Source organism: Spinacia oleracea, chromosome 5 (genome assembly GCF_020520425.1).
Source record: "Spinacia oleracea cultivar Varoflay chromosome 5, BTI_SOV_V1, whole genome shotgun sequence".
NCBI lineage: Eukaryota > Viridiplantae > Streptophyta > Magnoliopsida > Caryophyllales > Amaranthaceae > Spinacia > Spinacia oleracea.
Window position 1 is genome coordinate 90,896,187 of NC_079491.1, and position 25,801 is coordinate 90,921,987.

The 25,801-nt window shown below is 39.0% G+C and overlaps 2 protein-coding genes across 2 annotated transcripts; one reads left to right on the top strand and one right to left on the bottom strand.

The window, feature by feature from the left end:
* Positions 1 to 1,447: 1,447 nt before the first annotated feature.
* LOC110792100 (probable carboxylesterase SOBER1-like) lies at positions 1,448 to 17,955 on the top strand. Its single transcript, XM_021996912.2, has 6 exons — positions 1,448 to 1,779; positions 13,567 to 13,619; positions 16,363 to 16,486; positions 16,574 to 16,695; positions 17,225 to 17,332; positions 17,491 to 17,955. Exons 1-6 carry the CDS (start codon positions 1,476 to 1,478, stop codon positions 17,578 to 17,580), a joined length of 801 nt encoding a protein of 266 aa, XP_021852604.1. The 5' UTR covers positions 1,448 to 1,475; the 3' UTR covers positions 17,581 to 17,955.
* A 1,673-nt stretch (positions 17,956 to 19,628) lies between these two features.
* LOC130461690 (uncharacterized mitochondrial protein AtMg00810-like) lies at positions 19,629 to 21,330 on the bottom strand. The gene is made up of 4 exons (XM_056829862.1): positions 21,092 to 21,330; positions 20,769 to 20,914; positions 20,565 to 20,620; positions 19,629 to 20,327 (listed from the first exon to the last, which is right to left on the bottom strand). The coding sequence occupies exons 1-4, from the start codon at positions 21,328 to 21,330 to the stop codon at positions 19,629 to 19,631; spliced, it is 1,140 nt and encodes a 379-aa protein (XP_056685840.1).
* Between the last annotated feature and the right edge of the window lie 4,471 nt (positions 21,331 to 25,801).

Consider the following 25,801-nt stretch of genomic DNA (forward strand, 5'->3'; position numbering starts at 1 on the left):
GAAAGTAAAAATAAATGTCGCATTCAATGATGTATTTATATATGATAAATTGAAGAGAGAGAAAATAACTGCTATAGTATTTTCAAATTTAAACTTCCTTTTTTTTTTTGGTTGTTCTTTTCGTCCGCTTTTTTGTTCTTTTGGCCTATAAGTAAAGAAAATGATGTTCGTTTGAGTCTCCTTTGTGTTCTTTTTATTATCTGTTGTTAGCATTTTTAAATTTGTTTTTTATTACTGTTTATACTTAAATTATATTTTTTTATTTTTTTTATTTTTAAACAGTAATCTATTTTTTAATTTTTTAAAATACAAAATGAAAGACAAGTAACTTATTTAATTTTTTTTTTATTAAAAGATTTTGAGGAGAGAGAAATTAACTGCCACGTTTTATGTTTTCATAGGAAAACTTCTGTTTTGCGGTTTTTTTCTTGCCACGTTCATTATTTCAATAAAAAACTTCTTTTTGGCGGTTTTTTCACTTTTTAACGTTTTTGTTGTTCTTTTCGTTGGTTCTTTTCTTCTTTTGTGCGTCTGGTGTTGCATTTGCCATGTTCTTTTTAAAAGTGCAGAGAAATCGTTCTTTCCTTGTTTTAACCTTTCTGGTTTTTAATATGTTTGTGTTTTTCTTTTTTTCTTTTTGTTCTTTTCCTTTACTTTCTGATCTTCTCTCATTTTAGTGTATTATGTTCTTTTACGTGTTTTAATCTTTTTGGTTTTTAATATGGTTGTTCTTTTCTATTTGTTCTTTCGTTTAATTGCTGATGTTCTTTCTTTTTAGTGTTTTATGTTCTTTTACGTGTTTTTTCATATTTTTTTATAGTCTATTAGGACAGAGAAATCATTCTTTTGTTGTTTTAACCTTTTTTGGTTTTCAATGTTATTGTTCTTTCCTGTTTTACTTATTGTTCTTTTGGTTTAATCAAAAGGTCTTGTGCGCACAAGGTGTACAATAAATTTATTGTACACCAAGATAACTTTTATTCATTTTTTTGTAACTTTAACCTACTTTTGATTAACTTTTATATTAGTAAAAAAAAAGTTGATAGATAAACATTTTAAAGGGTTAAATGATTAATTTTAGTGATTTGAATAAATAAGTTTTATTAAAATGAAAAAAATTTATCACTAAAAGTATATAACTTTTACATATATAAGCTTAACTTTTAAGTAGTTTGAGTTAACTTTTACTCCCATGTACAATATTTATTGTACACCCATTGTAAATAAGAATTTGTGTGGTTTAATTCTTGATGTTCTTTCTTTTATGTTTTTGTGTTCTTTTATGTTTTTTGTTGCTTTTTTATGTTTTTGCGTTTTGTTCTTATTTTTCTGCGTTTTGGTGCAGGTGCACCTAGATCTAGGTGCACGCGCCTGTACCATCCGCGCGTTGGGATCGCACGGGCTAAAGTCTAGTTGAAAATAAATGGAGCATAAAACAAAGGAAAGAAAGCATAAAACTCCATGGAAAAGGATAAATGAAGCTTGGAGGCATACCATTGTCAATATCTCTACTAACAAAGCCAATTGCAGTGCTCACAATCTCACTCCTTATCACCCTCCTTTTCATCTTTAGTTCCAACCCGATCCCGGATCATAATCCAAACCCAAATCCGAAGAAAATGGCGGCAGGTCGGAGCAGGAGTTTCATTTTGTGGCTCCATGGTTTAGGTGATTCAGGACCTGCTAATGAACCCATCAAAAATTTCTTCAGTTCCCCTGAGTTTCACTCCTCCAAATGGTCCTTTCCTTCCGCCCCTTCAAACCCAGTTTCCTGCAATTGTAAGTTATTTTTCTGATTTTTTAAATATAATTTTGGTTCGTGGGAATTAATTTTGGTTATTGTTTGCTATTTCTTTGTCTAATTTTGTTTTTGGTGTTTACTTTTTAGTTCTGATGTGCATCTCTATTGATTTGGCGTTTGATTCTGATTATTGTGTGAAAAAAGTGAATTTCCCCCACCAATCAAGTTTCTGCATTTGTTGCAAAAGTTAGCACTTTTGTTTATTCCTGATAAACTTAAGTGAATAATTGTTTGTTCTTTTAAATATATTTTGTTTTGGGTATCATATCTTACAATTTTTGCATATATCGATTGACTTTGTGTGTGGTTTTATTATGCTGGGAATTGTGAATTCAGAATGTGGGTGTAGGGTAGCTATATTTGATTGATCAGGTAGTAATATGCGATTGCAGCGTAATGTGGAGTAGAAAGGAGAGTGTTTTGAGTGTGAAATAGGTATTGGTTTTAGAGTTACATATTAGTACTCCTTAATGCACTATCGAGCTAGCTTGGGTTTGTAGATAAGAGGCACATGGATTAATGGACGGCGTGCAAGGTATAAGAGTAATAGTTTAACACTGGTTTTCAAATATTAGTTCCAATGTGATTTGATGTTGATCTTGGAACTGCTTAACTTGTCAAAGTTTGTGGAATGGGGTGAGGCAAATTAGGTAAGGGATCATGACTATAGATTAAGATGCCGTAATTGCAAAGAAGCTCAAGAAAGGGGAAGGGTGACTGAAATCTGTTCTGAAGGGGTTTATGGCATAAAGTAAAAGATAAACTATGTTGCACAGTTGGAATTATTATTCTGTCTTTTCACAGTAATTCAGGTAAAACCTCATAGTTCAAGGTCTATTGTCTACCATTTACTAAGCGGTGATAAGATAACCTCCATTGTGTACCACGGACTTAGGGTATACTCATATATCACGTCATCTCCCAAGGTTGGCTCTAAGTAAGTAGGTGCCATTTGAGACCTTGAAATGTTAAGTTCCCAGTTTGTCTAGCAAAATAAAGTTATTACATTCCGGAGGTGGGAGTGGGAGTGCACACATACAAATTTCATTAAAAGCACTGTTGGGATTTCGTGGTTTCTTAGCCAAAATATCTGCTACTTTGTTGGAGCTTCTTTCTTCAAACTCGATTGTTATTCCTGTAAGACCATTTTTAATCATGGGCAAAAAAATCTCACCCCTATCTGTCTACCCACTTTCTCACTCATCCTTTTCCATTTGTCCCATGAGCGGAAAAAAAAAATCCCCCACCCCTCTCTTATCCACGAGCAAGAGAAAAACTCTCCACCTCTCTCTATCTACCCACTGCTTCTCTTTTTGACAACAACAATGATAATAATAAACGTAATAAAAAAACAGAAATTAGAAGATGACTAATTAAGTTTTTGGTAATTATAGTTTTTTTTTGGTTAACTACGGTACCCATGCATTACTTAAATATTATCATAAAGTTCATTACAATCCAAAAGGAGTTGTTGCAAAACGTAACTAGGGGGATGGGGAAACGTCCTAGTTACATTCAAATCTAAGTTATCATGCCTACAGTGCTTGGCTAGGCCATCCGCTACTTGATTCTGCGATCTTGGCACATGGTGGTAGCTAACGCCTGTAAATTCCTCCTGCAACTCCCTGCATGTATCATAAATGGTAGAGAAACAGTGAGTTGTTTGGTTTTGAGTTCGAAACATATTAACAGCTCTCTGACAATCCGAAAGAATTTGAACATTATCCCAGCTTTCATTTCGTGCAACTCTTAAAGCTTCTTGAATGCTCAGTAGTTCCGCATGGAGAGGAGAGACTGCATAGGTTAACTTAGTAAAGTCCCACAGCCACTTCCCATTAGGATCTCTTACAACACCTGCAATGCTAGAAGGAGTATCATGCTTGACAAAGGATGCATCAACATTTACATGGACATTCTTTCTTAGATCAGCCGCTTGAGAGAGGTTAGCAGGGGAGAGGGCAACACTTTGGGGCTGGTATTTCAGGAATTCGAAAGCTAAAGTGGTAGCTCTAGTAATGACTACATTTGGTGGTTCATGGGTTTTGCCTTCAAAAACAAATTTGTTCCTTTGTTTCCAAATTTCGAAACAAAGGAGGGGAAACAGCAAGTTCCATTTAATCCCTAGATAAGTACGAGTGTTTGAGAAGTTGGATTTCAGCCACTGTTTCCCATCCTCCAACCAGAAATCTGGTGTGGGATGCGTGTAGTTCCAAACAGTACAAGCAACTGGGCAATCACGAAGCACATGAATCGAATTTTCATCATTTTGGAGGCAGTGAGTACATGTTGGATTTGGGAGAATTTGTCTTGTGTGAAGGAGTTTCCTATGAGGTAGACGATCACGCCAAACTAGCCACATAAAGAGGCTGTATTTAGGTGGAATATTCGCCTGCCATAGCCAATTGACATCAGTTTTGGAAAGGGAAGGGATCGCTGCTTTGTATGCTTGGGCAAGGGAGAACTTGTTAGCATAAACAAAGGGGGAAGAAGGCTTATCTGGCCCGGTTGGGTTTGGGTTGGGGAGACAGTTGATACGATCAACAATGGATGGGGGGAGCACAAAGGAAAGATTTTGGAAGTCCCATTGATTGTGAGCAATATACTCAGATAATCTTTTGTCCCCCTCCCCTCGATTTAATGGTCCATGAATAAGCGATCTAAGTGAGTCAAGGCCTATCCACTTCACTTTCCATAGGTGGACGTTTTCCCCATTTCCCACCTCCCACACACTATTAGAAGCTAGGAGATCCCAACCTTTCCCTACACTCTTCCAAAGGGGTGACCCATTAGTAAATTTCGTGACATGGTTTGTGTGAACATATTTTGCATGGATACAACGATATGCTAGGTTTTCCTTCCCTTGACTCAATTTCCACCCCAACTTAGCCATTGCGCTAACATTGAGTTTATCATGGGGTCTGATTCCTAGCCCCCCTTGGTCCTTCGGTTTGAAAGTGTCTTCCTTGGCCACAAGATGAATTTTCTTTTTATTTTCAGAATCCCCCCACAAAAAGTCATTGCTAATCTTATCTAGGTCGTTTAGAGTGGCTTTAGGTAGATAGCTAGCTTGCATATAGTAATTTGGGATGGTGTTGAGAGTTGACCTAATAAGACAAAGTCTTCCCGCTCTAGACAAACAGCTAGCCTTCCAATTTGCAAGTTTTTTCCTCACCTTCTCTACCACAAACTGAATAGAACTCCTAGTGGGCTTTTTGTGAGAGAGCGGCAAACCTAAATACAACCCTAATGAAGAGCTTTCCTTCACTTTGATCAAATCTTGAAATTGAATTTTGTGTTGGCTCTGGGTATTAGGTGAAAAAATCAGTCTGCTCTTGTCCTCATTAACTTTCTGACCCGAAATATAACAGAAACTATCAAGTACATCTCTTAGGGTTGAAGCTGTAGTGTCATCTACCCTTCCAAACAGTAGCAGATCATCAGCAAAAAGTAAGTGGGATACATTCATCTTCTTTCTACCTATTTCAAAGGGTTTCCAACTCTTCTCTTCACAAGCTTTGAATATCATTTGGGAAAGATAATCTAAACAGATATTAAAGATATAGGGAGACATTGGGTCCCCTTGTCTCAAACCCCTCGAATGAATGAATTTCTCAGTTTTCCCCCCATTAATCAGAATCGAGGATGAAGCATTCGAGACACAATTCATAATTAAGGAGGTAGTAGGCTCATCAATGTTTAAATTAATAAGGCAGCTACGGATGAAACTCCACTTAAGGCGGTCATAAGCTTTCTCTAGGTCAACTTTAAGAACAAACCAACCCCAATTCCCTTTCTTCTTATTCATGCTATGAAGTACTTCAGTGGCCACAACTAGATTAATATCCGCCCCTCTCCCTTTGATAAAACTATTCTGGGTTTCACTAATCCAATAGGGCAATAGGGGTTTAATCCTGTTCACAATGATTTTGGTGACTAGCTTATACAGGGTGTTACAGAGACTAATTGGTCGAAGTTGTTTGACTGTTTCTGGTTGGTCTTGCTTTGGAATGAGACAAATAAGGGCATGACATAGTTGTGGTGGAACACACTTTGACCCAAACCAGCTCCTAATGGTATCACAAATCTCCTTCCCAATAGTTTCCCATGCTTTCTGAAAAAAGATTGGGTGAAACCCATCTGGCCCTGGGGCTTTCAGAGGTTTCATTGAGAAAAGGGCACATCGAATTTCCAAATCAGAGGGGGGGGGGGGGTTGGCAAGACTAACAGTTGCAGTGTTACTTGGTTGGGTTCTATCACAATCCATTTGCTCAGAGGAATACAGTTTAATGTAGAATTGTCTTATATGGTTAACAAGATCACCCTGTTCAGAAATTTCTTGCCCCACCTCATTTTTAAGTTGTCTAATCCTCCCCCTTTGTCTCCTCACTTGGACTGTTCTATGAAAGAAGTTGGTGTTTCTTTCCCCATGGACTACCCAGTCCGCTCTACTTTTCATAAGCCACAAACTCTCTTCTTGTTCCAAGATGAGAAGAAACTCATCCTGTAGTTTTATTAGGAGATCCTGGTGAAATCTAGAGGCTGGGTTATTATCAATGCACTCTTGGGTTCCTTTCAGCCTAGCTAGAACTCTCTTTTTCCTTACATAAATATTTCCAAACACTTCCTTATTCCATTGCATTAGGTGATCACTCAAAATCCCCAACTTCCCTAGAGTTTCCCCCCCATTAGAATCCCACACATGTTGAATCTGATTTTGATAGGTTGGGTCTGAAATCCACATTGGTTCAAAACGAAAAGGTATTTTCCCCCCTAAAGGAGGGGGGGAGTCAAGATTGAGTAAGATAGGGCAATGGTCAGAGGTGATACGAGGTAGGTGCCAAATGGACGAGTTTGGGAAGGTTGTGGCCCATAAAGAGTTGCCCCATGCCCTATCTAGCCTTTCGTGTATCGGGTAATCTTTTCTTTTATTTGTCCATGTAAATTTAGAGCCATTATAACCAAGGTCATTCAGATTACAAGTACTCATTGTTTGAGCAAAAAATGCCGCTTTTCTTCTGTTAATAGGTCTCCCACCCCATTTTTCATTTTGGCTTATTAGCTCATTAAAATCTCCAATTACAACCCAAGGCAAAACCATATCTGTCGCAATATTTATTAAATCTAACCATAAATTCTTCCTCAAAACAAAATCTGTACTTGCATAAATAGCTGAAATAAAAAAGGAAATATTATTTGTTACCTCGACAAGGCCATGGACTCCTTGGCAATTCTCGTTGATGATGTGAACTTTGATACGATCAGTCCTCCACATCAGGAGAATGCCCCCAGCAGTTCCTTCCGGTTCGACCAAGTACCAAGAGTCAAACGGCAGGTTATCGACAATTCTAGCGGTTTTGGCTCGACCATTTTGGGTTTCAGAAATGATCACTAGGTCTGGCTTGTGTGTTTTGATCAGATGGCGGAAATTTGGATTGAAGGACTTCCTCCCTATCCCTCTTGCATTCCTGTAAATAACTGACATATTATATGGCAGTTGGGGTTGGCGTTTCATTGCCTTGACCGTTGCAGTTTGAGCTTCCCACCTTGGATCGATCTCTTCGTGAGTTCGTGGACAAATCCACTTTTCCCTTTGCGGAATCGCCCGAATTTTTGTAACCCTTAGGTTTCTTTTGCCTCTTACCTCTTCCCAGTTGACTTGGAGGGTCATTTGCTTCAGCATAGGTAAGATTGTCATGGCCATCAGTGAATTGGTGTTGCATGCAGCCGTTACTCTGATCGGGTCGTTTCTCAGTTGAGCGAATTGTCTCCACTTCGGGAGGAGTGGGTAAGGGTCGATCCATGGTCCCAGATTGTGAAGGAGATCGATTTCCTCTCGTTCGACTCCGACCTCTTTCTTGAGCAACCATTCCAAAAATATTCCCATCGCCGGCGGTAGGTGATCGCCGTCGTAGAGTTGAGGGAGGTGAGCAACTTCGAAGTCCTCCTCCCCCGTATACATTAGCAATTCGTCCACCTCCGGCGGAGCACTTTTCGGGTTGAGAATCAGCTGCTTGACTTCTCGTAGTGATAGTTCTTGGAGGTGGAATTGGCATGGTAGAAGGTAAAAGGTCTTGTGGAGGTTGATTTCGGGTTTCAGAGGTAGCGCCGGACGGCAAAGGATCATTGGTGGGTCTGACTCCATTTTTGGAGGTTTTGGGGGTGAGGCTGTCAATGTGGTTGAGGATGTGCTTCCGGTTGAGGAGTGTGGGGAATTTGTCTGGTTGGGATTCATGGTGTTGATTTGTGTTTTGGAGAGAGTGTTGGGAAGGTAAGGTTATTTGAATGTGGTTCAAAGTGGGGGTTGGGTTCTGTGTTTTTCCATCATTACGGGGTAGTGTAAAAGTTGGGTTAAGGGGTAAGGTTGTTGCAGTGGGAGTGTTGGGTTTCGAGGTAGGGTGAGGGTTGCGTGTAATGAGTTGGGTGGTAGAGAGTGTTTCAGCTTCCTGTTCATCTTCCAACTCCCTAGATTCTAGGGATTCAAGAACAGAAAAAGGGTTGAACGTAGGTTCCATGAGTGAACCTTCTGATTGCACGGGTTTTGAAAGTTCTTTAGGTTCCCCATAGTTTTCTTTTTCTGCAAATGACGGCTCAATGTTCTTTTTGGGGGTCCACCTTTGATTAGTATTAATTTTGCGGATTTTTCATGAAATACCCCTGAATTTTTGCAAAATTCACCAAATGCCCCCCGACTTTCAGAAATTCACCAAATACCCTCCAATTTTTAACAAATACACCAGATACCCTTATTTATAAACTTAATACACAAGATGTCCTTAATGACAGTTTTCCGTTAGCTCTGTTAACTTTTCCGTTAAGTTTTTCCTTCTAAACTAATTAACTCCTAATTAACCTAATTAACTATTTAAAAAAAAAAAACAAATTGCCAACCCAAAGTAGGAAGATTGTCTTGAAAGTCAAAACTGTAGACATAGTTCAAGCTTGAAGCTTTCACCTTCGTCTTCCCCAACACCACAAACCAGTTAGATTAGATTGATCCCCTCACTAATTCTCTTTCTCTCTCCTTTTTCCTCTTCTCTTTGCCTCCATTTTCTTAAATCCTTTAACTATGAATCTATGATCAACCCCTTAGAATTTAATTCAATTATTCCTGAAGAAAAAATGTCCTTCAACATACTCTTCTTCCTTTTCTCTTTATCTCACCTCCTCACCTCGGTTTCACAATTGTAATCAAACCCAATTTTGCAATCAACCTCACTCATGAAAACCCAATTCATGCTTGTTAATCGCCACCGATATCGGAATCTCTGACAACAATCTTGTTGCGAAGTTGATCTCCAAAATCCCACCTCAAACTAATCAAGTTTCTATGAATTCTTCGAATCAGGAAGATGGGGTTGAAGATCTTGTTCAAAAACCCTTGATTTTCTTTATCATCAAACCACCGCAAACCATTCAAGAACATCACCCACATAAATCACATATTTGTGAAGTAAATCAATAATGAATTTTTTAATTTGTTTTTATTGCGGTAGACAATGATTTTATTCATGTACACCAACTGATTTTGAGCCTTATGTTTATTGTTAATTTACTTTTTTTAGATTTGAATACATTTGAAATCGATTTTTTTTCAATTGTTTAGATTAAAAATTGGGGATTGATCGAAGAATGGAATACCCAAGTAGGCAATTGATCTTCAGATTTTAATGGTGAGGAGAAGAGGAAGAATGAAGGAGGGAGGAGAGAGATTGAGCGGCGACGAATGGAAGGGAGCGCCGGCGGGTGGTGGTAAAGGCAGTTGGCAGGGGCTCGTAGAGGTGGTGGTGGTGAAGATAAGAGGAGAGATGAATAAGGGGTAGTGAAGGGGAGCAAGAGAGAGAAAGGGGATGACCATGATGGTGAGCTACCATGGCTGCCATGGTTTTCATCTGGGAGTAAGAATGGAAGATGGTGAGAACAAAACATAAGGGGGAAAAAATACAGGAAAATAAGTTTTTTTTTGTCTTTTAATTTTTAAATTTAATTAGGTTAATTAGATAAATATGGATTAATAGAGTTAATTAGGGTAAAGTTGACAGAAATCTAACGGAATTGACAGAAAATGCTCATTAAGGGTATCTGGTGTATTTGTTAAAAAATGGAGGGCATTTGGTGAATTTCTGAAAGTCGAGGGGCATTTGGTGAATTTTTTAAAAATTCAGGGGTATTTCATGAAAAATCCGATTAATTTTGTGTTGGTCCCCCCTAATTAACTCCTGATTAACACTAATCCGTCGTCCCTTTTTGCCAACCATCTCCCATGATTCATTTTCAATTCTCGACCCCTGTTTTCCATGGTTGGTATTAGGTTGTTCTCTTTTCTGGTTGGCTCTTTCCCTTCTCTTTGCACACGTGTCATTTGCATGTCCAAACACGTTGCATTCTTGGCAGAACCAGAACCACACCCCTGATGAATATACAAACGGTTGGTAAATTCCTCCTAACCAGATCCCCTTTGCTGGCGGTGTATCCTTCAGTACAAGCACACACAAGCTTGCAAATCTTCGAGCTTCACCTCTAAGCGAGTATGTGTCTACCTTAATTAGGGTACCTAGTTGTTGGCCAATTTCTTCTAACATCTCTTTTGAGTAGAACTCTAGTGGAAGTTCTGGCAGGGTGACCCACACTGGACCCATGTCAACTTTGGCCATGGATGGTCTAAAGGATGGCTCCCATGTCCTTGTCCATAAGAGGGCCCCCATAATGAACCATGGACCATTTGCAAGAACGTTACTTCGAGTATCCTCCGTTAAGCCATGAACTGCGTAGAAACCTTTCCCCAAGGCGAGCAATTCCATTGTTGTCTGTATTTTCCATATCCTCTGCATTTCTTTACGTAAGAACTCCTTTTCAAATGACTTCCCTATCACTTTGAAAATTTCAGAGTTTATCCAAGGTTTGGCTATTTCCTCGTACTTTTCTTTGGAAACTGGTAAGAATAGGTCATTCCCTAAGGTTGTTGGTGGAGGTGGTGTGGTGGAGTATGGTAGTGCTGGTGAGTGAGATGGTGGTTTGTTAAGTGTAAGGGTAAGTGGGTTTTCCAGTGAAACAATATCCCTGAATGACTTTTTTGCACCATTGTTGTGTGTTGGGCTTTGGTGTGGTGGTGTGGTGGTTGGATAACTAGGTGTGGGGATTTGTTGAGTGCTTACTGTCGACGTTGCTGGCGTTTGACTCTTTGCCCTTGGTCGGACCGGTTGGTGCTGCTGGACGGAGTGCGAGGTCCCTGTCAAGCTGTAATTTGCCGTGAGGGCGGTTTTGGTGTTTACTGGAGAGGAATGCTCTCCAGCTTCTCTCTCTAACATCTCTCAGAATGCTTGGTTCCTTTTAAAGTTGACTTTGGTAATTATAGTTGTACATAAGCAAATTAGAGAGAGAAATGAGAATTACTTTTTTTGTGTTAAATTATATTAAAATGGATATCCGTTTGTACGAAATCTTATGACCCTTGGTAATTTTTTTTATTTATTTATATGAATCAGCAATATAAAAGAATGACCGTTGAAAAATAATTACAAGGTGATCATGCAAAGCCACGTGGCGCGTCAAGATTGACCGAAAATTCCCCATCCAAAAGCAAAGAAATCCCATGCTATTGATATTTTCATTTTTCCCACTTCATGAGCAAAATCTCCCCACCATTAATAAGCCATTTCTTCTTTTGTTCCACTTGTTTTTCCGCTTAGGCAAAAAATTTCCTCACCTTTAACAATGCTCTAAGAGATAGGAGCAATTCCCTGCAATTTTCTGTCAATGTTAGAAGTCTACAATTCCGTTATATAACGTGCAGTTGTTCAATGAGTTGTCTACAATATCTAGACTCAATGCAGTGATGCCGTTGTTCCAGTTATGGGAGGCCATTCAAGTTAGAGCTGTGTGCAGGGCCAATATTTCTGCTTCAATAGGACTTGTAGTAAAGCTTCTTAGGTGGAAGCCTTTGGTCCATTGTCCTGCATAGTCCCTGCAATAGAGCTGCCTCCTGTTCTTTTATTGAAGAGCAAATGATCCTTCAGTATTGATCTTAAAACTGTTTGTGGGAGGGGGTTTCCAGGTGATGGTTTGGTTGGCCTTTTCTACCGCAGAAGGTACCATTCCGTGGAAGCCCGTGATGAGGTTTTGAAAAGGGTAAAGGATGGGAAATTATTCATATTGAAACACCAAGCATTTCTTCTTTTCTACAGGTTCCAAATTCCAAAGATGAACTATTCAAAGGTACAGAAAAGAGACAGTGGAATGATTTGAAGCATTAGAATGAATCCAGGTTTGAAAACACCTGGTTGAAGTTGAAGGGAAATAGGAACTCAGTTGCTCTAGGACAGGACCTGAGGATATGGTCCATGGTTTCCTTTTGGTTAGGGCAGAAGGTGCAAAAGCTATGATTTTGCCAATGTTATTGTTACAACTTACAAGGAATTCTATCCTACCAGAATTTCCATAGGAAGAACCTGATTTTAGGATGACAAGGAATTCCATAACCCGATCCCATTCAGTTTCATTCCTGTGGTGACTGCATTTGGAGTTGTACCAGGCGTCCAGGCTTCAAGAGCTTACTTGCTTTTGATTTTATTTTTGAATTACCAATCTGAGTTTCTGGGAAATCCTATCATACTTTTTTTTGAAAGAAAGAGATTGAAGTCTTTCTTTCATTGACAGAGACAGCTCAAAGGAGATATTCCGAAATTACTAAGATCTAAAGAGCTTAGTAATCTTAAATCTTCTCCTTTTTGGGGCCTGTGATTATGAATCTGAGAGATTCATTTCCCAACCAAATAGCAGGGTACACGTAAGCAGGGTATTTTTCCTCATTTTGAACTCCTCTAATGAGCAAAATAATACCCTTGGGTATACATAATACACTGTATATATCTTTCAAGTCTTGAGAACGGTGTGCTTAAAGGAAGTTGTCATTCTGTTGAATGGTAAATCAGTAAAAGTTCGTAGTAAATACTTTTGTTTGTGGTTCTGTTTTTTCTTCAACGGAAGCGCCTAACGCGACTTTCTTTCATTACTAAAACAATCATCTTCAAACAACAAATAAGCGTTCGACTGGAAATCCCATAACCCACTGGCTACGGCAATCAATGAGCGAGCTCATGGGCTACTTTATTACAGTTTCTACCAACAAAACTAAAGAAATAGAATTAATCAATCAATAACATGAGCAATATCATCTAATATAAGCTGAACACTACTATTTCCCTGCTATCCGTTTTGAATTGTGCGTAGTTCTTTTATTTCATTAGTAAATGGTATTACATGCCTGGAAAAAGATCATTGAATTGCGATTGCCGTTTGCCATTTTTGTTTTTCTTTTCCTTTTTTTCTTTGTTAGTTTCCTCATTTCAATTTTTTTTGCCTACTGGTACTTGTCCATGAAGGTCATCAGGCAATACATTAAGTGGTTGAATCAAATGTGGTAAGTGTTGTACAATATCCTCTATTTTTCTTGTGTAATGAATGTGGGATTATGTTTGGACACCTCATCTGATTCAAATTATTCTGTGAGTTTGATTAATGTTAATAAATCTATGTTACTTAAATGACGGTTTCTAGGGGGAAAAGATTAAAATATTCTGGAAGAACTTTGAAAGTCTTTGTCACACTTCTCTGTTTTCCATTTTTTGATGAAAAGGATTTTTTTTCCCTTTTCTTCTGTCTCTCTCCTTTGAATTCAAGTCTGAACATATTTCTGCATTTGCTATTCCTGTAGTCATTGGTCGTAATATTTTTTCTCTCCAATGAAATTAACTTATCCCTGTTTGCAGATGGTGCTGTCATGCCCTCATGGTTTGATATTCCTGAGATACCAGTGACGGCTGTAAGTTACTCGTTTTAGTAATTCTTGATGTTCACTTGTTAATTGTTAGATTTGCCTCTTCAATCTCTGACTTTCATTATCATTCGTCACCCTCTTGATCCCCACCTAAAGTTAAATCAAATGAACAGATATGCATATCATTCAATGCCTTGTACGAATTCTGAACAAAGATAATGGAATGGCGTAGGCATAGGCGTCGTTCAATGCCCCAGACATGGCTATATAGCTACTTATAGTGTCAAGGATTGTTGTGCAACTGATTTCGCTTAGGCTTCTCACTAACAAAGACTAAAAAAAAAACCTAACAATATGACTACCCAAGGAAGTTGGTTTTTTTCAGGAGACCATCAATGGAATATCTTGATAAGAAGTTGAACATATGCTCTTTAGTACTCAAATAGTCTCCCTCCATACTGTGCATTAATGTTAGCCATTGAAAATATGTGTTGAGAATGTAAGTTTTGAAGGCATGGTTACTCACGAACTATGTTACTCGGACTATTCGTTTTACCCAAAATATCCGCGTCGGATCCTCGATACTCAGACATGGGTATGGACACTTTGCCACTTCATTTTGGACTAAAATCATAGAAACTTTTCATAATTTAGGCGAGTCGGACACTTGACACGTATCCATGTCCAGCACTATGAGATGAACTCAATACCTGCTAACAGATACAAATAAACTCAGGAAGAAAAGTCGCTTGTTTTGATTAAGGGAAGAACTCAGAACAGAGTTTAGGGTTACGAAAGTAGTAGCTTGAGGCTGCAAATCTTCAGGTTTAGTGACTTGAGGTCACCACTCTCCAAGCCTAAGCTTTACCAAATTCTCCTACGCTTTTCTCTTTCCTCTTCTCTTCTATTTATACATCCCAGTTGCTTACAATAATTTATACTCTGCTGCTCCATTTGTCAGATAGTGCCAACGGCCTTGTGACGTGGTCCCCCCTTTTGTGCAGTTGCAGTGTTGTTGTTGGTTGTAGGCTCCCCTTTTTGGTTGGGTTGGTTCATTACACACTAGTACCTGTCCAAGTAACGTAGCTCATGAATATGATACCCTTATGTGGTCCAAGATATTCATAGTATAAACAGTTTTTACCATGCACATGCCAGCTGGTGCAACCTCTACAACTGGTGGTACAATAGAAACTGCCTATGTTGTCTGGTAGAGAACCTCAAGTGAAGCAGAATGAAGTTCTCTTTTTAAGGCCTTAGGCCTCCCATCGCAGATGGTAATAAACTCAACATTAGTTGACCACTTGATCCACTGGAGGTCATAGGCTAAGTTACCCATTGAGAAAACAAGTTGAAGAGTTTCAAAAGAAGAATTTAGGTTCCTCATACCTCAAGGAGGCTTGCTTTGTTTCCACATCCCCCATCTGGACATACAAGACTCTATATCCAATAACAATCCATAGTAAGCTTATAACAAAATACTCCCTCCGGCCCTAAAAGATTGTCCCGTATTTCTTATTTGTTTACCCCATACCATTAATAGTATGTGGTCCTCACATGCTATTTAATTTAGCAAAAAGACACTACTAACCCACTTACTTTCTTTTGCCTTTTCTCTTAATAAAGTGAAAAATGTGGCTTGGAGCAATCATTTAGAGATGGAGGGAGTATAAATGTTTGTAAGCTAATTTATGGGCTTTGTAACAAATCGTAACTACAGCTCTTCGGTAATCCTCTAGGCTACTGGTTTGTTTTACGTCAAAACTAGGATATGCACATCCTTCCATAAAGAAGACTTGGAGTGATTCCTATATCTGTTTTAAACATCCATGGAAAATCTCTGATAACCTTGGACAGAACTCAGGAGACCCCACAGCTCCAAATAGCCTATAGGGTTAGCCCAATATCTAAAGTAGCCGGCTAACTTGCTGAATCAGATTGTTTATCAAATTGGTGGATCATAACTAATGTAAAATTTCCTTTACTGTGTGAAAAACAGTAGTTGTCATGATAATGTCACGATGTTTGATTTTTATTTTATCTGGACAATATACCCCCAATTGCTTGGAGACTTTTGAAGTGCTGTCTCTCACACAACTGAGACCTGAATTATATCCATCTCAGTTCTGTGTTACTTACTTACTTCTCATGTTCTATCTTCTTTTAGGGCTATAGCTCTGGGCTTTTATATCAATTATATACCGAACAGAAATTTAAAGCCTCTTCCCTAGATACAGTCACTAATGTTCTGATCAGTATCTCCCCCTCACTTTAATTGTTAGATTATAGGCTAATAGCTTCTTGGAAAAAGGATGAAGAAACTATTTGAACTTGGTCTGATCTATGGCTGCCTAGTCACCAACTCATTTCAGCATTGATTACTCCTGTGTGCGGTAACAACTTTAATGCAGCCATGGCCCATGCAGGGCTGATAACATTAACGAGACATAGAAATTCCTAGCTTCTTACCTATATAGTAGCCCCTACATCCTTAAAAACAGGGCACATTTGATTGGGGGAGGGGGGCATTTTTTTGAGTTCAAATTCCACAGTTATCTTTCGGTATTTGAGATTTACAATTTAATGTAAATTTCTATGGAATTTTCTAAGGGTGTCGTATGGTAAATAGGGTAAGTTCAAGGTTTGATTCTATAGGTTTAGAAAGTGGCCTATTATTCTCGCATGAAATGAAGTAAAATTATGGCCTATTTTTCAGAGATAGAGGAATAAATATTACTCGTACACACATTTGCTTATTCTTACAGTACCCGTTTATCTTATTTTTCAGCATTCTCCAAATGATGAAACTTCTGTGTTGAAAGCGGTAAAACACGTCCACGCGATGATAGACAAAGAGATTAACTCAGGCATAAGTCCTGATAACATATTTGTTTGTGGATTTAGTCAAGGAGGTACCTGCTCCGCACAATTGAAATTTGTACCCAAGATTTTGACTGTAACTATTTGGGAAACTTACTGAGTGGGATCAATCTTTTTAGGTGCTTTGACCTTGGCTAGTGTACTCCTTTATCCGAAAACTTTAGGTGGTGGTGCAGTTTTCAGTGGCTGGATTCCATTTAATCATTCCATAATTGAACAATTTCCAGCAGATGCAAAAAAGGTACACTCTATTCTTTATTTCTTGTACATGCAGTTCCATACTATAATCTGTTTGTGTTTCTATTATGGGAAACATGCTTCATGTCTGAAGTTCCTGTCACGTAATCATGCATTAGATCGTCGAGCACTTTGAGCGTGATTTTCCACTGGCTAAACACTCTTCCTTTTCTCCTTTTTTTTTTCTCTTTCCTTTTTTAGTTGTATTATATATCTTCAAAGTTAAGAAAATACAATATCATTGACTCCCTAAAGAATTTGAAGAAACATTGAATACGGCACGAGTCAACTTTTAGTTTGTAATCCACAACACTGATTATAAAAGGCAGATGCAACTATGAAGTTCTTAGTATATAAAATTACTTTAGAAGAACTTGCTTGCATTACCACCTTTTGGGCTTCTCAAAAAGTTGGTTTTCCACTTAATACTGTCTTTTTCCAGTCAGTTTCGACGTCTTTTACTTAAAAAATGTATAGTGACATGCTTGTTTATTGCAAAAATATGTTATTCATAGTAGTTTGTTAATGTGCAGACACCAATTTTGTGGTCGCATGGTTTATCTGACCCGACAGTCTTATTCGAGGCGGGGCAAGCAGGGCCTCCTTTCCTTGAAAAGGCCGGTGTTACCTGCGAGTTTAAGGTACTTCATGACCTTTTGGTTGCTTATTATTAACCACTTACCGAGGACTGATAAACCTCCATTTTAGAGATGGGCAAAAGTCCGATCTTAGGTACTTTTTGGAAGAAGATAACCCTTAGTAATCGTTTATTTTAATTGATTATGGTGTATGTTTGCAGGCTTATCCAGGTCTAGGACACTCTATTAGCACGGAAGAGTTAAAGAACCTTGAATCATGGATCAAATCCCGTTTAAGTAGTTCTTCTTAGCGCGTTCTTCACTCCCTCATTCTTCTTTTCTGCTAGTTCTGAAGTCATTTTAATGACCAGTTTACAGTAGTACTTGACTTGATGATGTGAATGTTCCAATCTAAAAAGGGGTATTGGTTGTTGCTGTAACTTTCTGAACTGCTCCATTGTGGAAGCAAATAAACCAAAGCAATATTCTAATTACGGAAAGAAGTATTCTTGCTACGTGTGCGACTGTCTGATGTCTGTGATCTGTAGCTGATGCTAAGAGTGTTTGGATGGTCCCATAAACTCAATTATCAGCATCTTTCTTTATCACTTTTGCTTTGTTATGTTACGCTTAAATAAAGTTATCTTATGCTTAAATTAAAGATTGTCTTAATCATTTTAAGTTGATTTTGTATGATTCAGCCCTTTTGGTTTTGTTATGAGCCAGGCAGGATAAATGGCAACATGAAAGGGTGTCTTGTCATTCTTTAAATCTGATGCCGGCCTAATTTAATTTAGTATTTTATTTAACATTAAGGATAATTGTCCTTCACTTGTAGCTAAGGATCTGACTTTTTTTAATTAATAAATAGAGATATGCAACATAAACCTACCAAAATCTTATAGGATTGGGTGTTTGGTTATGAAAATTTTGAAAAAAAAAGAGTTTTTCGAGGTGAATTAGAGGTATGACTATTTAAAAGGAAACTAATGGTAGGATTTAGTTACGAGAGGTTTGGAAGAGAGTTTCGGGATGAAAAGGCTAATTTTAAAAAATCCAATATATGAGCTTTTTACATTAGAAGTTCGGAAATATGGGTGTAAAATGACAGCAATTTGTTCTAATATTGTTTAAAATTACAACATTTACCGACCTGCATCACTTTATGTCAATGTCAAATAGTCATTTTACACATTAAATAACTAATATACAAACACTTTACACAAGCAGTTTATTTAATCAGCTAACAAATCCTTGTCAAAAAAAAAATCAGCTAGCAAACCAGCTAATACAAACGGTTAACATTTAGTCAGGCCAACTAACTGCTAACAGATAACAACTTATCTGTATCTGTATTTATATCTGTATTTTCCAAACATGGTCTATATCTGTATTTATCATGTTACGAACCACGGAGTAGTCTCCCATTCCTTAAAGATAGAGTACCTTAGAGCAACTTTTAAGAGACAGAAGGTGCATTATTCTGTCAATCAATAAATTACATGATTATTAACCTCCTACAAGCACCCAGTTTTACGAGTAATACGAAGTACTTTCTCTATCCCGACAAAAAGAATAACACAATTAACATTATGCATTCGCAGAGTGACATACTCTCTTCTTCAAGAAGATATAAATTAGTAAAAATTGGCCCCTCACCAAATCCACTAAAAAGTGACAATCCTCAACACCTTTTAGTTTTCTATTCACTTTGTTATGTCGTAATGCATTTGGATTTTTTTTACACAAGCAAGCAACATAGACTCTAGTATCTGAAAAAACTAAATGTACCAACCTTGCTACGTCCTACGCAACCGTAAGATTAAAAGAAATGAACTAAGGAAAGGGTTGTTATATTACAAGCTTACAACTGACTCTTGACATTTAAAGGCGTGTTATTGTCAAATAACTCTCAACTCTTTAACATTATTAATAACATCAATTCAAATATATAGTACATCACCTTAGAGACTCCTACTGCTACTCTAACTCAATACTACGTACTACTCCTATTCATATTAGAATTAGATTGCCACTCATAGACTACAATTATAATTTTATCGTAACATCCCCTCAAGTTGGAGCATGAATATTTTGAATCCCCAACTTGTCAAGATAAAACTCAAATTGTACCTTCTCCAATGCTTTGGTGAAAATATCGGCTAGTTGTACCTTTTGTCGATACATACAAAGGAAAAATTATTTCTTGTTCGCATCTCGTATAAAATGACAATCTGACTCAATGTGCTTTGTCCTCTCATGAAACATTGGGTTATGTGCAATATGAAGGGCAGACTGACTATCACAGAACATATATACTCATACCCTGCTTTTGTTCAACTCCTAAGTCTCGGAGTAACTACTTCAACCACTTCAACTCACATGTCAAAGCCGCCATTAAAAGATACTCTACTTCTGCAGAGGAACGAGAAACTGTATGTTGCTTCTTAGTCTTCCAGGACATGGGACACATACCAAGTAGCACAAACCATCCTGTCAACGAACGTCTAGTTAATGGGCAACGCGGCCCAATCTGAGTCACACCACCTTCCAGCCTCAATTCACTATCAGACCGTAACAAAATGCCTTGGCCTGAACACTTCTTCAAATAACGCACTACCCTCAATGTAGCCTCCCAATGTTCCTCCTTCGGTGCTTGCATAAATTGTGACAAAATATGGACCGAGTATGCTAAGTTTGGTCGTGTCACGGCCAAATAAATTAAATGTCCAACCAAACGCCTATATTTCTCACCATCTGCCATCTCATTCCCTTCCGCTAAGGCCAATTTATAATTTTGCTTCATTGGAAAATCTGCAGGTTTTGCACCTAGGAGCCCTGTTTCTGAAATAATGTCTAGAGCATACTTTCTTTGGCAAATATAAAAGTCATGCTTGCTACGAGCAACCTTTAACCCCAAAAAATATTTTAATGCTCCTAGATCCTTCATTTTAAAACATTCACTTAAATATGATTTAAAACTCTGTAATGCAAATGTACCGTTCCCTGCGATAATCATGTCATCTACATAAATAAGAACGCTCAACTGCAACTTACCCTTTGAACGAGTAAATAATGAATAATCACAACACGATTGTACGAAACCATATGATATGAATGTTGTGGACAAGTTTTCGAACCAACATCGGGGAGCCTGTTTTAAACCGTATAAAGACTTCCTCATTCTTCAACTTTGTCTGTATTATCTTTCGTAAATCCTGGGGGGTATTTTCATGTGAATTTCTTCCTCCAAGTCACCATGTAGGAAAGCATTATGAACATCCATCTGGTGTACCTCCCGGTTTTTAACAGCTGCAACTGCCAGAAATGTACGGACTGTCGCCATTTTTGCTACAGGAGAAAATGATTCATTATAATCTAACTAGCCCTTCTTGCTGATGATTCCCAAGACACACGAGCCTTGCTTTTAATCTCAACAACTTTCCATCTTCATCTCGCTTTTCGTTATACACCCATTTGCTTCCGAGTGCTTTCTTACCTTCCGGTAAACTCTCCAATGTCCACGTCCCCTGTTCTTTTAGAGCCTCTATTTCAGTACGCATTGCATTTCTCCAATCCTCATATTTCTTCGCTTCCTTGAAGGTTTTAGGCTCGTTTCCTTCTGTTAACGCTGCAATATAGTTTCTATGTTTGGACGAAAAACGGTCACAATTTACAAAATATGTTATAGGATAGGGAGTACCTGAGAAAGATGATGTCGCGGATGAACTCTCGGATGTACTTGTATTTTTTCGTATGGTGTGTATGACATAATCTTATAGTTTCGAGCTTGGAAGCTTCACTTGCTTTCCTCGTCCTAACTCTTCCTCACTCAAAACATCAGACCCATCATGCTTGTTTCCTTCCACGCCCAACTGATATGTTCCGTCTGCATCACTCCCTTCCCCTATCATCTCTCCCTCACTCAAATGACCAGCAGAAGTCCCATGTTGTTGTGCACTCACCTGATCAGCAGATGACTGCAGCTGATCCAAGCTCGGAGACTGCAGCTGATTACTCCTCGCAGACTGCAGCTGATCCCTCCTCGCAGACTGCAGCATCGCCTCACCCACAACAGGCCTCAGCGCCTCTACAATGCCCTGCTACGCCTGCAGGTCTCTACAACGTCTCACTCTCTCCCTCAGCATTTCCTTGTGCTTCACACACTCGTCGCTGCTCACTGCTCCATGCCCAGCCCCTGCATCAGTCCTTAACAAAGAGCCATCCAACACAACCCTAGTACTCTCGTGGACATGTTGGGTAGCCGCCAGTGCTCACTTACATTGCTCACATTGCTGTTTTTGAACTCCTCTACACCACCTGTATCTTCCAGCCCTTCCCTCATATTATCTGCATAAGGGAACACCTGTTCATGGAATTTGACGTCCCTTGATACAAAATATTCTTATTTTTCTAAGTCAAAAAGTTGCCAACCCTTTTTTCCATACGGATACCCAAGAAACACAAATTTTCTTCCACGTGACTCAAACTTGTCTACTTTACTCCGTAAATTCTAGGCATAACATAGGCAACCAAAGACACGAATAGACGCATAAGAGGGGGGGTTTAGCAAACAACATCTCGTACGGAGTTTTATTTTTAAGCAATGGTGTAGGAGTACGATTAATTAAGTGACAAGCGGCTAGGACACACTCCCCCCAAAACTGTTTCGGTAGGTTTCCTTGAAATCTCAGAGCACGGGCAATATTTAAAATATGTTGGTGTTTTCTTTCAACTCGACCATTCTGTTGAGGGGTTCCAACACAAGAGGATTCAAACAATATGTCGTTATTAAAGAAATACCCTTGCAAGCAATTAAATTATGTCCCATTGTCACTTCTAACCACCTTAATTACTTGATTGAATTGACGTTTAACAAGGGCAATAAAATTTAAAAACAGTGATTCAACCTCAGTCTTATTTTGAAGTAAATAAATCCAAACACCCCTCAAAAAATCATCCACAATAGTAAAAAATAAACGTGACCCACAAGACGAAGGTGTCTTATAGGGCCCCCACAAATCTATATGCACTAGTTCAAATATACGACTAGCATTATTCTCACTAACCGAAAAACTCTCCCTACATTGTTTTGCACGTGGGCATACATCACAAGGTTTTTTATTTTTTCTAATTAAACTACTTACAGAGGGTAACAACTTAAGTATCTTTTTCGAATGATGCCCCATCCGTTGATGCCATAGCTCAACCTCACACATACTCCCAACGGCTAACACACGAACTTGTGGCACACCACGAAAAAAAATACAGTCCATCCTTGCGTTCACCTACGCCAATCATCTTCCTCGTCGACCGGTCCTGAATAACACAAATTTTGTTAGTAAATTGAACCGAACAATTAGGTTTGTCACTTAATTGGGTTATGGAAATTAAATTTCATGTTAATTAGGGAACAAATAAAACATTATGAATTTCCACACCTCCCTCCAACGTAACTGTACCAATTTGATTTCAGTTTACTAATTTTCCATCCGGCAAAACAACTGGATTATTAGTAGATGTTTAAATGTTTGTCATGGCTGACAAATTATACGTAACATGATTTGAGGCGCCTGTATCCACAATCCAAAGCATTTATGTATTACCTTGTAACTTTGGGTTGCTTTTATTAGGAGTCAGCAGATCAAGAATTTGTTGTAGTTGATCATTAGTCACTCCACTAAGTATGTGTACATCACCTGCTGTCACAGCAGCGTTTGATGTTGATGTAGCACCTGTACTTACTCCTACATTGTTAGCACGCACATGTATACTACTTCTACTGCCCCTGCTTGATGACTTCTGACTTCCTTGCTCGCCGCCTCGACCTCCTCTACCACGTGAACCACTCCTTCCAGGTCCTCTCCCCCATTTCCTCCTATCATCCCACCATTCGCAAAGCCTACCAATTGATAGCAAGTAGTCTGCTCATGTCCTTCTCTGTTGTTGCAATGATCACAGAACAAGTCACCCTTATCGTCATACCTCGATTTTGGTCGTACGCCCACTTAAAATGCCACAACTGGTTCCCTATGCGATTGTGCTTCTGTCTCCCGTCATCTCTCGGTGTTAATTACTGTTTGGTAGGCTACATCCACAGTAGGCAAAGGTACTTGCGCCAATAACTGATCCCGTATTGGTCTGTAATGCCTATCAAGTCCAATCAAAGAATAATGCAAATAATCCTCCGCACGGATGTCACCTACCTGACTTGCAATATTGCACTTGCACACCCCACAAGAACACTTCGGAACCCTCGCATGTTGCACAAACTCCTTCCAAATTTTTGATAAACGACCAAAATACCTCGTAATTGATTCATTCGCAGCCTGTTTGCACTCACCTAGAGAAGTCTTGAGTTGACAGATTCTTGTTCCACTCACAACACAAAATCTAGTTTTTAAATGCACCCATAATTCATTGGCAAAATCGAAGTCGTCAATTTGGCTCCATGACACTAGCATCGAATGTACGACAACCCAATGCTTCATCTTCTTTGCATCAGTCGTCGGTTCGGCAATAGTTCCATCAACAAAGCCAAACTTCCACTTTGAAATCAAAAACCGTCTAACGGCCTTAGCCCACTCATCATAATTGACCGCGCCTCGTAGTTTAACTGGTGTAATTACCACTCCCGGATTATCACTCGATCCGAGATAGTACTCCTCATTTACCGTGGGTTTTGCATCTGTATCATCGTCATTCCCCATCTTGAAGTGTTATAATGAAGTTATACGCTCATAAAAAATATTAAAACCACTGTTCTTTATCACACACTCAATTCTCAAGTGAAGTATTGCGGAAAAAAAATTATTTGAGAACCTAACCTAGGCTCATGATACCATGTCATATAACTCTCAACTCTTAAATACTATTAATAACATCAATTCAAATATATAGTACATCACCTTAGAGACTCCTACTACTACTTGATGTGGCCTAAACTGAAGAGTGCCACATGGCTTTAATATGATAGCCCAAAGAGGAGGCCCAGAGGCCCTCCAGCATGCATACCTCGAATTCGTACAAAGCCTATGCTCGCACCCAGATCCAAGGCCCATCACTTAGGCCCATGAGACCTCTTTGCTTGGTAGGATCCTAATCAATCATGTCTAAAAGCCCAAAGTTTGCAGGCAAGCCCAAAATGCCAAAGGGCCAACAGGTTTAATCCGACCTCCTACTAATCGGACACATGTCCCAATCTCAGAAAGCATCCAATCATGCAGCCAGGGTTTAGGGATTAAATCCCAAGAAACCCTAGCACTATAAATATTGCAAATCCCTAGGTAAAAGTGGGCATTCATTACATTCCCACCTACCAAAAATTATCTTTGCTCTGCCTTCTCTCTATAATTTACTTCTCTCTCTAGCCAATACTTACTTAGTCATCGGAGGGAACATTCCTACGGGAATATTCTTGTTTTGCAGGTTGCATGAAGATCGTGCCAGCGCATACTTGATACCTCCGAGGAACGCGTGACACGTCATCACCACAAAAGATCCCACAACATTTGGCGCCGTCTGTGGGGGAGGTATAGTATCATGGCCGAACTGCAATCTAAAGGAGAGTATAATGGTGAATTAGAGGAGCGGCGGCCTCGGGAAAGGAGTCAACGCCATATAGAGGAAGAAAATTGAGTCGCAAACGCTGGAAGCACGCCGCGTCGAGTTCAGGAGGCCGAGGTAATCGTGGAGGAGAAACCTGACTTGGAAGCGCCTCCACCAGGCGGCCACCTAAGCCCCAGTGTCAGGGAAGCCGTGCTGGATGAAAATTTGGACCTGCCTGTCTCGGTAGGATCACTGTGTGAGATTCTAGCATGATTCCAACAACAAATGAATCAAACTTTCCGACAGCAGATGAGCACCACGTTGCAGGATGAAATACGAAGGAACATGTTGATCTATAGCACTGAAAGGACGGCTATGCAAAGGCCTCTCAGTCTAGGTTGTTAGGTTATGATACATATGACAATTCATAAATCATGCGGAAAAAACCATAAAGCCAAGAAAGCATATTATTTACACATAATCATTTAGCATAGTTTAGATGCATACTCTTTGTTGCGTGCCTTCCCTAGCTGCGCCCGAACCGAACAAGAACAAGTCTTTAGGACTCCAAGTGTCGTCCCTCCGTAGATAGTCCACAGCACGTCCGGATCCGCCTTAAGATTGACCAACTAGAATCGCCCTTAAGGTACTTAGAATTTTCGGCACTTTATAGGCAATTGTATGACTGAATATTGCTCTCAAAAACTCACCTTTGAATACTTGAATGCTCGATGTAAATATGTGACCCTAGGCACCTATTTATAGAGTTATGGAAAAGGATTTGGAATCCTATTAGGATACTAATTTATTTAATTATAATCCTACTAGGACTCTAATTAAATAAACTAAATCTTTTAGGATTAGATTTAATCATATGACAAATCCCGGTAGCCTTAGGATTCGAGTAACACACTTCGAGTGATACGCTAGCACCGCACGCAGGCCTTGCGGCCCACGCACAGCGCCAGCCCACTCGTCGCAGCC

Bases quoted from the DNA above. Each gene is read 5' to 3' on its own strand.
- LOC110792100 (XM_021996912.2), top strand. From the start codon at position 1,476: ATGAAGCTTGGAGGCATACCATTGTCAATATCTCTACTAACAAAGCCA. The intron at 1,780-13,566 runs GTAAGTTATTTT...CCCTGTTTGCAG, and splicing joins AAACCCAGTTTCCTGCAATT to ATGGTGCTGTCATGCCCTCA. The intron at 16,696-17,224 runs GTACACTCTATT...GTTAATGTGCAG, and splicing joins TTCCAGCAGATGCAAAAAAG to ACACCAATTTTGTGGTCGCA.
- LOC130461690 (XM_056829862.1), bottom strand. From the start codon at position 21,330: ATGCTGCAGTCTGCGAGGAGGGATCAGCTGCAGTCTGCGAGGAGTAAT. The intron at 20,915-21,091 runs GTTAGGACGAGG...GTCCAAACATAG, and splicing joins GATGTTTTGAGTGAGGAAGA to AAACTATATTGCAGCGTTAA. The intron at 20,621-20,768 runs GTAAGAAAGCAC...TTTCTCCTGTAG, and splicing joins ATTGGAGAGTTTACCGGAAG to CAAAAATGGCGACAGTCCGT.